Below are 13,886 nucleotides of genomic sequence, written 5' to 3' on the forward strand. Positions count from 1 at the left end.
GGGCCCCCTAGGATATGTATATTGAACCCTTACCCGCCCCGTGACCCTCGACGGGTACAAAATTTGTATCCATGTCCGCCCCAACGGTATAATAAGTGTTCCCATATCCGTTATTAACGGGGCGGAACAGGGCGGAGCCCCGACGGGGCGGTAAAAATTGACATCCCTACCTCTACTATTAATATTTGCCTCACTTACATGTAATAATAACAACAATGATAATTTTTTAAGAGGTTAAAATAAAAATTAAAGTTGGAGTCAAGTTGAATCATCCCAACTCACATTAGAAAGAAAAATGAAGATATTAGAGCTAGAGGCATTTTACCTACCAAGTACCAACCACTTTTTGACTTGGAGAAAAGAGTACCTCATCCCCCTACCTAGATTTTGAGAGAGAGCCCATGGGTTTTCCTAAAACCATTGGACACCAACCCTCCTACCCTCCAATCTATATCCATATATAAACAAACATTCCTTCCCTCCAAATGCTTATACCTATCTCTCAATCTCTCTGTCTCTCTCTCTCTCACACACACAGACACACACAAATCATGGGCCAACTTATTACAAAATTCATGTGTTGCACGCTATTTACAATTGCACTTCTCTCCTTTGCTGAGTTGACATTCTCTTACCCTCAAACACGACTCACACTAGCTCTTGTAATGCTTCCCCTCACTATCAGCCTTTTCCACACCATCTTCAACCACTCAAACAACCTCCCTCCCGGCCCACGCTCCATCCCCATTTTCGGCAACTGGCTCCAAGTTGGCAATGACTTGAACCACCGCCTCCTCGCCACCATGTCACAAACGTATGGTCCATTATTTTTGCTCAAACTTGGCTCGAAAAAATTAGCCGTGGTATCAGATCCTGAGCTAGCCAACCAAGTCTTGCACACACAAGGTGTCGAATTTGGTTCCCGCCCACGGAACGTTGTATTTGATATCTTTACAGGCAATGGGCAGGACATGGTCTTCACCATTTATGGTGATCATTGGCGCAAAATGCGACGAATCATGACTCTCCCATTTTTCACTAACAAAGTGGTACACCACTATAGTGATATGTGGGAGGAAGAAATGGACACAGTTGTTCATGATTTAATGAATGACCAGAAAGTAAGAAAGGAAGGGATAGTGATAAGAAAACGCTTGCAATTGATGCTATATAATATCATGTACCGGATGATGTTTGATACGAAATTTGAGTCACAAGAGGATCCATTGTTCATCGAGGCAACTGGGTTTAATTCCGAGAGAAGCCGGCTGGCTCAGAGCTTCGAGTACAACTATGGAGACTTCATCCCTTTGCTTAGACCATTCTTAAGGGGGTATTTGAACAAATGCAGGGACTTGCAGCGTAGGAGGCTTTCATTTTTCAACAATTACTATGTTGAGAGCAGAAGGTAAGTTGTTTTTTTGCTCTTAATTTCTAGGGTTTAAAAAGAAAATCTTACAATTTTGCTTTGCTCTTTTACCTTATAATTATAACAGAGAAAAACTATATTAGCTTTGTTCTCACACCCACTTACACACACATATAAATCCTAATGCCTAATATATGTATTAAACTTTTAATGGTCACTCAGCATTGTTTTCCATTTTTTTTTTTTTTTTTTTTTTTTTTAAGGATATTCCAAATAATGCTACATTTAATTATAATTATCAATTTATATTTATGATGTTATATAGGAAAATAATGGCTGACAATGGAGAGAAGCACAAGATAAGTTGTGCCATTGATCACATACTAGATGCTCAAATGAAGGGAGAAATCAGTGAAGAGAATGTGCTCTACATTGTAGAGAACATTAATGTAGCAGCAATAGAGACTACTCTGTGGTCCATGGAGTGGGCCATAGCTGAGCTGGTCAACCATCCGACCGTCCAACGCAAGATTCGAGATGAAATCACAGCCGTCCTTAAAGGAAATCCAGTCACAGAATCTAACCTACATGAATTACCATACTTGCAAGCCACAGTAAAAGAAACATTGAGGTTACACACTCCAATACCTTTATTAGTACCACACATGAACCTTGAAGAGGCTAAGCTAGGAGGTTACACTATCCCTAAAGAGTCAAAGGTGGTTGTCAATGCTTGGTGGCTGGCCAACAACCCAGCATGGTGGAAAAACCCAAACAAATTCCGGCCAGAGCGTTTCTTGGAAGAGGAGAGTGGCATGGAAGCCGTGGCTGGTGGCAAGGTTGATTTCCGGTACTTGCCATTTGGTGTGGGTAGGCGGAGCTGCCCTGGAATAATACTTGCACTGCCAATCCTAGCGCTTGTGATCGCGAAATTGGTAACAAATTTCGAAATGCAAGTACCATTGGGGATGCAAAAGATTGATGTAAGCGAAAAAGGAGGGCAATTCAGCTTGCACATTGCAAAACATTCGACCGTTGTCTTCAATTTGGTCAAGCCATAATTTGTACCGTGTTTGAAGCTTCATTTGGGCAATGTATCCATAGCCATTATAATAATGTTGTACGTTTTCTACTAATTTATTTCACTCCATGTTCCATTACACTCAGCATTCCACAAGTACTATTGTCAGTGGCTTACATTGTGCAAAAAAGTTTGGAAGAACAATTCTCGTATATTAGTTAAGAACTAAATAAATTTATTGTGTGTACAAATTTCGGTAATATAAAACTAATGCAGGAATAAACTTACCACGAAATGAACATATTTTTAGGCCATATGGAATATGCAAACAAAGGTCTAAAAGTATGTTGCTCCGCATTTTATCAAAAGAAACAAATACAGAGGCAAATGAGAGTTGAAAATTTTTTGCTAAGAAACATTGTTACCGTATGGAGAAGCATTCAAAAGAAAAGCATCCCTAAGAAGATACACAAGGCCTAAAAGCTATAAGGTGATAAATTTTAGGAATGTATATATACACAAATATTACAACAATCACTAGAATAAAAACAACCGTCTATACAATTTTTGTTCTTGTGCAATACAAACGTACACGAGAATGTCTCATAACAAAGTGAACAAAAGAATAGTGTACAAAAAACACCCTCAATCTTTTTACATTGTGCAAAAATATTTTTCCTAACATAAATTAGTGTTGTAATATCCGTTTTACCCTTTTTACTCTTTCAAAAATGCTCAAGGGGGTATATATGTTATTAATCTAATAGTATAGGGGTATTATGTGCACATTACCTTCTATTTTTTAAAAAAAAACTTTTTTTCAATGTATATCTCTAAACCTTTTTTTAAAAATTAAAAAAAGAAAAAAAAACTTTGAGAATTTGTAAAACAAGAATTTGAATTTGTTGAGATTTTGTTTTACTGTTTTCTACTAAAAAAAAAATTCTTTATTTTATTTTTTTTCAAAGAAAAAAAAAGGGGGGGAAAAAAATCTCAATATCAGTGTGCATTAGTTTTCGGAGTTTTGAGCAGATTGTTTTCTTTAGTTTACACTTTATTTTTATTTTTTAAATTCTATTTTTATATTTTCTTTATTTTTATACTTTTATACTTTTATTTTTATCTTTCTTGTCCATTGTCAACGTCTTCCAATAATGTCCTTTTCAGCCATTTTATAAAATTTTATATTTTACAAAATTGTTCAATAAGGGTAATTTAGTCAACTTAAGATTTAAATTTGTCAAATGTGCCTATTTGCACCAACCAATAGCGTCATTTTCGGTCATTTTACAAAATTATTTATTTTTATATATTTTATAAAATAGTTTAATAAGGGTAATTTAGTCAACTTAGGGTTTAATTTGTCTGAAGAACCCATTTGCACCAAATTGAAACTTTATGTTTTTTGCATGTAAAGGGTCTGATATACACTGCTAGCAGAATTTAGGAGTGTTTTCTGCCTTGGACCCAATTGAAAACAAACACATTTCAAATTAATCTTAATGGGGGTGGTGTGATAGCCCAGCGTGTTTAGGGCCTTTGGCCCAAGTCCGAATCCCCACCCATCCATCCATTAACATACTAACTTTCTTACCTTGAAAAAAAAATAATTATTATTATAATAATCTTATTGTTTAGAGCATTAAAGAAACAATACCCAAAAGAGGGCAACCATTCTTGTGTTTTAATTTCACCAACACAATTACTTTCAAGAAAAATAATCTCTTTGCTTTATTTCTTTTTAAAGCATGTGTAGTAGTATCTTTACAATTCAACTTTGGACAAGGAAATGACTAAGCTCTTTATTGATTTGAATACTCCAAACTGAGGATGGCATATCTTTACAAGTAAACTTTGTAGTTAAGAAGATGACTATTAATTATTTTATTTAATAGGTTAAAAGGTTTTAAAGTGTACATAAATATTGAATCTCTACACAATTTTAAAAAAGGAGTGTAGATGTATATATATATATATATATAGATAGATACACATACAAATACATTGCGGGCTTACAGGGGCTTAATTTGTTTCAAAGCAAACCATTTCTCTCACCAAGTTTGGGGTTTTAAATTGCTATAAATATAATATAACTTCTAACTTCAAACAAGAAAAAAATATTTTTATTGGATTGCTAAAAATCTAAAACTAACTAAATACATTTATGATGCATTTGAAACAATGTAATTGACAACCTTTAAAATTGGGATTGAAAGAAAGTTAAAATATTAAATTGCTATAAATATAATATAAACATTTGTATAGTTCTAACCTCAAACAAGAAGAAACATATGGATGTCTGTAATTTTATTGGATTGCTAAAAATTTAAAACTAACTAAATACATTTATGATGCATTTGAAATAATGTAATTGACGAACTTTAAAATTGGGATTGAAAGAAAGTTAAAATATTAAATTTCTGCTCCCTATAACACAACATGCATAAATTGAATCTACATTCTGACACTGAAGCTATATCCAAAGTATGTATGTTTTTTGTGATTTACTTTTTCAATCTATAACGTACATATTGACATTGTACTACATACCAAAAATTAAAGTGCTTGCTCAAGAATAATAATAGTTCAATTTGGGAAATTTCTATTTTTATTTTTATTTTTCATTTGATCGGATTGCTAAAAATGTCTAAAACCAACCAGTTCAGTTTTTTAGCTGCCATTTTGATGAGAACTCAAACTCACTTGAATACAAATATGTCAGTTTTAACACAAATGACATCCAACTAATTTATCAATACAAATACAAACTCATCCTTCCTTCCCTTCTTGTAATCTTGTTATAGCAAATTCAAGTTCGTATTGTGACGTCATCTGAAATAGTCAACTTTATCCCTTTTTTTATAACTAATATTTAATTCTACAAAAAAATAAAAAATCACCAACCTCTCACTTTCACCAAATTTAGATAAGTTCTGTTCTTTGGCAGTTAGTACTATTTTCTTCAACGATATATATATATATATATATATATATATATATTATAGTGTTCCATATAAAAACTACTTCTGCAAATGAGAGTTGAAGATCTTCTGCAAAGAAACATTGTTTCTATATGAGCTGTAGAAAGGGAAGAAGCGTGAGCTTTACTAAATTTATACCAACACAACCAACCTTGGAAATTCCTTATAAGAATAAGTATTATAGCAAAGTTCAGTCATCCCCTCCGAGCTCTACCAGCTAAGAAATCTGCTATTTGATCTTCTCGAAGAGTAAGGGTGTATAACATTCTTCAAATTGATTCAGTAAATCTACGATTTGGCTGCAAGATATAGAATGGTGTATTTTATCATGTAAAAAAATAAATTAATTAATTAATTAAATTAAAAAGAAACTATGTTGGTTACCTCCATATTTCTGCCCCTTACTATATCACATCTGGGTTGTCACCCATCACAATTGTAACACGACAATCTAGTGCTCCATTTGGGTATTCCAAGTCTGTGAAGCACTTTGTATAAGAATGTTGCTTTGAAGTAAAGCTTGTGAGAGAATCAATTAAAATACTTGGTAACAGTTTGAAATGAACCTATTTTTAGGACATATAGAATATGAAAACAACATGAGGTGGTCCACAATTTTTTTTTAAGTAGAAAGAATGAAGCATCTAATTTAGAGATAGACTATTCAACAAAACTAAGGAATTATATAATGATTGTTCTAGCTTAATTGATTGCTTCTGTACTGAGTTCATAGCACAAAAGTATAAAAGTTTGTTCCTCCTGACTTTTTTTCAAAAGAAAATATATATATATAGAGAGCCAAATGAGAGTTGAAGCTCTTCTGCAAAGAAAAATTGATTTTATATATGGAATGTAGAAAGGGAAGAAGCACGAGCATACCAAATTTATAACCAAGAGAAGGCATGCCAAAACAAATGTCAATGAAACAAATTCATTCTTTTAAGCAACAATTAACAAATGCCATAAGTTAACGAGTCACACAAAATAAATATAAAGCATGGAATCCCAATCCAACAATAAATAAGTACACCTACAAGAACTTGGTCTAGGATAGGAGTTGGTTTGGAAAAAGGGAGATTAGTCTCCAGATTTTTAAACCAATAGTATCTTCATTTTGTTAAAAAATCTAAGCAATGCCATTGATATCTAACTCAAATGATCAAAGAGATAGAGAAAACCGGGAAGAAATTAACCAATATTGCTGCAAAGAAGACAAACTAGCATGAAACCAATTTTAGCAATAATGGCACAAGCATTAGCCCAGAATCGACCCTTGCAACTGGGAATTAGCACTCAATGTACAAATAAGTAAAATGTCTTCTTTGCAGCGGGCACCCACAAATCCTTATATGGACAGCAAAAAAGTAAAATAATTAACTTTAAATGATTCTTGGGCTTCTTTCTAACTCTTGTTTGAATTACTTAAAATTTATGATTTGTATGTTCAAATTATGCAATTGTAATTAATAATGATGACATGAAGATTTGATTTTTAACATTCAACAAACTAAATAAAATTATATGAACTTTTTAAGGTAGTCAAAAGCACTTAACATTTGTTACTCATTGCAGAAAGCAATCCCTTCAGTTCCTTGTTACCTGTGGATATACATTAAGTTTGACCAAGACATGTACTGAATATATATATAAACTATTTTGTTTATTATAATCCTACTTCTATGTATCCTAAGAGATGAACAAATAAAACACAACTGTTTTTGTACCATTTTATATCCAAAATAAAAGGACATAAACAAATAAGACACGGGCCGATTTAAGGAAATGAAAATATACAAATAACATTGTTGTTCTCATAAAACCTATAATGTGATAAATTGAGGATAATTCAAACACACAAACACACACATATATATTGCAACAATCACTGGAATGAAAACATCTAAATTAGGGCATGTGAATATAATGATTTACCATGGCGCCGTTGTACAGATGCATTACTCGGTCTGCCAGCTGCTAACAACCCGAAACTATCATTAGTTGATCAGATAAATAAAATAGTCATTCAATATGACTTTAATTATTCCAAAAAATTTTGAATTGAATTTAAATGTATAATGAATTGGCAATTCAAATAGATCATGAAGTTAATATAAGCTTTATACATGAAGTGAAAAACAAAACAAAAGGAAAGTAAGAAGAAGTAAATGGAGAAGAAAAAATTATATATATAGTAAGAAAACAATGCCAAGTCAGGAAAATGGTTAGGGTGGTTAGAATGAAATGCTACAAAACTAACATGGAACCACTTTTAGCAGTAATATCAAGCTTTAAGAAATTTGACCTTGGCCGGGATATATATATATATATATATATGCTACAACAATCGATATGTAAACGACACAAATATATACTAAAGTTATTACCAGAACTCTCTACAAGAGGGGAATCGGGTTCCGCATTCGGTGTTCCTGCTAACAATGTAAAACTATAATTAATAGATCAAAAGATAAATTATATTCATACACAAAATAATAGAAACGCATACCTGGGTTAGAAGAACGGTTACCCTGGATGTTGAATAAGAAAAGACGACTTTTGAAAAAAATTTCCCACTAAGAATTTTAACATAAAAAAAGGAAATAGCTAGTATCATGATTAAAATTATTAAGAACAATAACGTTATATAATACACGAATATCTTACGTTTTCATGAAGTTTTGCACGTTGAACTCTTCATCTTGCTATCTCGTATTAGAATAAATGAAAAACCACTTTAGAGTTGGGAAGATTTGAGGGTTGGAAAGAGCTAGTGTGACTGTTGATGAAGGTTGAGAAGAGAGGAGTTGTGAAGATTTGAGGGTTGGAAAGAGTTACTCTGACAGTTGATGAACTTTGAGAAGAGAAGTGCCGATTGATGAAGATTGAGAAGAGGAGCTGTGTGAATAGAGAAGAGGTTATTCTTTCACACAAATCTCCTCTACTGAACCTTCATCAACTATCATAGTAGCTCTTGAGCACATAATATATGAGAGTGAGTTAGAGAGAAACAGATACAAAGGAAATGAGTTTTGGCAAGGTATGATTTATGAATGGCGCAATTAATACTCATTTCCGCAAGGACAATCAACGGGGCAGGAAAAAAAGGCTTTTGATAGTAGGGTAATTGATGCTCTGCAAGTTTTCTAACTTCATCCATCCATCTGATAAAGTGAGATGGGACGAGGTTAGAGAAAATTTTCTTAGGATCGTATGTTTGTTCAGTATATATTATTTCATTATCAGTATATATTGTTAAGGGGGTTTAGCATGCAATGAATTGAAAAACAGATATACACATAAATACTGATAATGAAATAATATATGCCTATAAATGTTTTTCAATTCATTGCATTATCAATACCGATAATTGAAAAACATTTATACGCATACAATGCCAAAACTCATTTCCTTTGGGAACAAAGGAAAAATATATGAATCACTTGTTCAGACATTTTATCAAACAACTCGTAGGCATCAAATAACTTACCCTAATTTCTACAAATTAAGCTTAGCTTAGCTTCTACAAATTAAAATCCACATCTATACTTGTTAAAAAAAAAAAAAAAAAACATTAAAATTGCTATTGCTATACTCTTGCAATAACAACAATGGCGCATGAATTGATCCAGCATAATCACTACAAAATTTAAGAAGAAAAAAAAATTAAAAAAATAACAGGAATTGAAGCTACTTGGAGGGTAATCTCATGAAATCCATTAGTGGGTATTAACTCTAAATGCGTGTACATGTGTGTGTGGATATGAAATAGGGTGGGTATTGGATCTAAGTAAACAATATATATATATATGTGTGTGTATGAATTTCAGGAAACCCGGGTATTGGTTCTTGGAGAAGAGAACTGATGCCGTGTATATAGAAGTGTGCGTGAATAGATCTGTGAGTATGAAATAGGATGGGTATTGAATCCAAATAAAATAGTAACGCATTGTCAATTTGATGAAAATCGTCGCAGAACGTCGCCGGAGAAGATGACCAAAAAATTCGTCGGTACAATGCGTTCCTATTTTACCACCCTTTCATAATTTCTGTAATTGGGTGGGGCCTTTCTCCAACTAATAGATTATAAAAGGGAACTTTGTTGTTTTTTTTTTTTTTTTTTTCTAGGGTTTCTTTGTGTCTAGAGAGAGAATGAGATGCTGAGCCTTATCAGATTTCTAAAATCCAGTGGTGAATGCTACGTTCTCACGCCCTTCTTTATCTCCTAACTCTCATTTCCAACCCTCTAATATGCCATGAGTTACATTTTCTTTACATTCCATGTTGTTAAATCCATCATTTACTATTTTTTCCGGTCTTAGTCTACTATCACATTTTTGCATACACATACATGACTGTTTACTTGGATCCAATACTCATCATATTTTATACCCACTGATCTATTCACACACACTCCCATATACACTCCATCTCATTTCTCTTCTCCCAGAACTAATACCCAAAACTATTGGGTTTCCTGAAATTTACACACACATATACATACTGTTTACTTAGATCTAATACCTACCCTATTTCATACCCACACACACATGTACACGCATTTAGAGTCAATACCCACTGATGGGTTGTCTGAAATTACCCTCCAAGCAGCTTCAATTCATGCTATATTTTGAATTTTTTTTTTCTTCTTAAATTTTGTAGTGATTATGCTGGAACAATTCCTGCACTATTGTTGTTATTGCAAGTGTATAGCAATGGTTTTTTTTTTTTTTTTTTTGACAAATATGTTCAAATGGTAGACTTGGATTTTAAGTTGAAGAAGTTAAACTTCTGCAACTTAAAATCCACAAGCTATTTGACGCCTATCAGTTGTTCGATAAAATATCTGAACAAGTGATTCATGTATTTTTGTCTTCCCTCGTTCCCAAGGGACGTAATGCATTATTTGGATTGGTATTTATATTTTTCTTAGGATTTATAACTTTAACGGTAGATGACTAACTGCAAATTATGTTATGCCAAACTGAAACTTGTATATGGGGTCAAATACAGGATGCAAGCTTGCTTGGTAATGCTGACAACTTGTATAAGGGAAACAATGAATTGCTTCGCTGGGTAATTCTGATATTTTGGACTATATTTTTGTCAAATATTAATTTGAGATTCTTTAGTGGTTGATTCTCTGTTATTGTCACTGGTTTATAATATGCCTGAACTATTGATGTCTTTTTAGGTGAACTTCTTTACTCGGGAAAGTAATGGATTGCTCGGATTGGTAGTGTTTTGTTTTTTGCCTCCGAACTATGTTCTGCTGACTACTTTAATACAAGGTCTGAGCTTGCCTTCTTCTATTGTTCCCAAGAGACACTTTGCACTGCCTGGCTTGGTAATGCTTACTGAAATATTTCTTGAAACTGCTTATGACTCTCTTTTTTAAATATTTTTGGTGAAAAATTTCACGCGTCCTTAGAAGGAGATGGTAATCGGTTTTTGGTGGTCTGATGCCAAGGATGCAAATACCAAGGATGATATCATTTGTTGGCTACTTTTTAGAATCACCACGCAACTTTAATCTCAGACTTGTAAGAGGTTGCCATATAGTGCAAAGGCCCACAATCCTTATACCTCACCCAAAGAATTTGTAGAAACCACCCCCAACCAGCCCCACCTTCCCAAATCTTACCTCGATGGTGCTTGAACCCAGCATCCACATTCATGATATCATTTTACTTATGTTGTTCGTAAGGGATCGGTAGTGTTTTGTGAAATAATAAATTTTTATGTTTCCTGAAACTGCTCATGACTCTCACTCCTCCACAGACATAAAGCCAACATGTCGGTAGTACACCCTCTCGAAAACACACAATCTACATCCAAAAATCGACCAACCCTTACACTAGTTCTTTCAAGCCCTTATCACAAAACTGATCACGAAGATTCTTGGGGAATACACCTGTGCAGAACAATCTGCTCCCCAAAAACCAGTTATCAGCTCCTTCTAAGGACGCCTGAAATTTTCCAACAAAAATATTTAAAAAAAGAGTCATGAGCAGTTTCACACTCCTATATGTAATTTGTATGTTAAATGTCCATTTGGTTTATATAGCAACCCAAAACCTGGAGCTTGCTTGAGGTATCGGATAATTCAAAGAACTGCATTCCAATGTGGCATCCTAAAAGATCCAATTAACTGACTTACGGCACTAACTGCATATGATATATCCGGTCGAGTGATAGTGAAATAAATTAATTTCCTAACAAGACGTCGAAATCTGCCAGGATCATCAAATAGATCACCCTGATCTGACAAGAGTTTTGTATTTGGATCCATAGAAGCATTAATTGGACGACCAACCAACATACCTATTTCTTCTACTAAATCCAACACATATTTTCTATGAGATAAAGTTATACCTTCCTTAGATCTAGCAACTTCAATACCCGAGAAATATATGAGTTGACCCAAGTCTTTAGTGTGGAACTGGTTTTGTAGAAACAACTTAAATTTAACAATACCTTCAGAATCATCAGCTGTGATCACAATGTCATCTACATATACCACAAGGAAAATGAAACCAGCTTAAGTGTGCTGGTGAAACACCGAATGGTCTGTCTGACATCTTTTAAGACCAAATGCTAATGCTGCCTCAGAGAACTTTCCAAACCAAGCCCTTGGAGATTGCTTCAGTCCATGCAGGGCCTTCCTGAGGCGACAAACTGTATGACGATACTCCCCTTGAGCAACAAACCCAGGTGGTTGTTCCATATAAACTTCTTCAACTAAGTCGTCATGTACGAAACCATTTTTCACATCTAATTGAAACAACGGCCAGTTACGATTGGCAGCAATGGAAATAAGGACCCATACAGAAGAAATCTTTGCAATAGGGGAAAAAGTCTCATTATAATCAACACCATAAGACGAGCCTTCAAACGCTCAATAGACCCATCGGGAAGGCATTTGACAGTGTAGACCCACTTACAACCAACCGGTTTGGAACCAGGAGGTAAGGGAACAAGATCCCATGTCCCAAGGGCATCCTGCAAAGTCTTGGGTATAACAGTAGCAGATAATGTGGATAAAAAACAAGATAAAGAGGGTGAAACATGATTATGTGAGACAAAATTAGAAATGGGATCTGCAGTAACACAAGAACGAATACCTTTACGCAAGGCAATAGGAAGATCATCAGCAAGAGAAGGAATCTCAATAAAAGTACACAATTGGGGCGGGGTTGCCTGAGATCGTCGACTATACACTTGTAGTGGTCGTGGTGTGACAAACTCTAATGAAGTAGACATAACCGGCAGCGGAAGCAACAAATCAACATTTGAAGATGAACCATGGGCAGAGAAGTAAGGAGTGTCCTCAAAAAAGTTAACATCCATACACACAAAAGCACATCGAGTGTTAGGATCCCAACATTTATAACCTTTTTGAGTCCAAGAGTATCCAATAAAGACACACTTAATGGCACGAGAAGACAATTTATCGGTGCCACGACGTAATATGTAAGCAAAGCGCACACACTCAAAAACACGAGGAGTAAATGCAAATAACGGTCGATTAGGAAAAACAAAAGAATAAGGGCATTTCCAATTAAGAACGAAAGATGGCATACTATTAATTAAGGGTAATTTACACAAACCCCTCTATGGTTTGTCATAATTACAAAGACCTCCCCTCTGGTTTGAGAATTTACTTGAACCTCCTCTAATAATGAAAATATCCTACACAGACCTCCCTTCTGTTAGAGTTAACGTCAGTCAACAACGGAATATGCTGACATCATGTACAAATTTTACTAAAATTTCCATAATACCTTGCCCGTACTAATTAATATATATATATACAATCGTTGTTAGTGTAAATGGGTGTAAATATAATTTGATGGGTGCTCATATTCTATGGGTGTAAATGTGTCTCTCATGCCATGGCAATAACTTTCAGAATGAGGAATTTTTTATAATCATTGCAAACCACCATTTTTACATCAATAATAGGAGTGTGTGTGTGTGTATATAAAGTGGTTTTATAAATAGATGATTCGTCACTTTGTTACAGGGATCTTAGAAGCAGAGCCCCTTTTGCAGGTGTTTCCTTTTTTTCTGTTTCCTTTTCCCGGTACTGTTCATATTAGGATTTCCACTATGAAATCAGTTTTGGAAGCATCAGGCAGAAAAAGAAAAGAAGAGCGGAAAATAAAAAAAAGAACAATTCCCTTGGTTTGATAACAATTGGTTCCAGCTTTCAATCTTTAAAAAATAATAATAATAATAATAATAATAAAGCATCATGAGATTATCACAGATCTCCAGTAAAAAAAAAAAACTGAAGATCTGGAAAATAATTTCTCAATTTTCTCAAAGCATATATACATACATATTGCAACTTTGAATTCCATAAGAATTTCAGAGCAGAATCCCAAGAAAGAACTATAGCAGCCTCCCAAGTGAATCATTCTAAATGAAATATGATACCATGACTACCAAATATGACATGTGAGTACGTGATAATAGACTTCTTTAATAAGGAATTAAAAATTTGCTTAAAGAA

The 13,886-nt window shown here is 34.1% G+C and overlaps 1 protein-coding gene and 1 non-coding gene across 2 annotated transcripts; one reads left to right on the forward strand and one right to left on the reverse strand.

Moving 5' to 3' along the window:
* Positions 1–551: 551 nt before the first annotated feature.
* Positions 552–2,515, forward strand: LOC132278945 (cytochrome P450 CYP73A100-like). The gene is made up of 2 exons (XM_059780852.1): positions 552–1,408; positions 1,695–2,515. Exons 1-2 carry the CDS (start codon positions 552–554, stop codon positions 2,428–2,430), a joined length of 1,593 nt encoding a protein of 530 aa, XP_059636835.1. The 3' UTR covers positions 2,431–2,515.
* Positions 2,516–13,223: 10,708 nt separating this feature from the next.
* On the reverse strand, positions 13,224–13,313 carry LOC132280658 (small nucleolar RNA snoR8a). The gene has a single exon (XR_009471662.1). It is a non-coding gene; the product is annotated as a small nucleolar RNA snoR8a (small nucleolar RNA).
* Positions 13,314–13,886: the final 573 nt, after the last annotated feature.

This window comes from Cornus florida, unplaced genomic scaffold (assembly GCF_030987335.1).
Source record: "Cornus florida cultivar Cherokee Brave unplaced genomic scaffold, ASM3098733v1 CherokeeBrave_3.0.0_Hap2_Chr10, whole genome shotgun sequence".
In the NCBI taxonomy this organism is placed as follows: Eukaryota; Viridiplantae; Streptophyta; class Magnoliopsida; order Cornales; family Cornaceae; genus Cornus; species Cornus florida.

What these genes read in the sequence shown, in the direction of transcription:
- LOC132278945 (XM_059780852.1), top strand. Translation starts at nt 552, where the DNA reads ATGGGCCAACTTATTACAAAATTCATGTGTTGCACGCTATTTACAATT. An exon ending in TACTATGTTGAGAGCAGAAG is followed by an intron (nt 1,409 to 1,694) that starts GTAAGTTGTTTT and finishes GATGTTATATAG; the next exon opens with GAAAATAATGGCTGACAATG.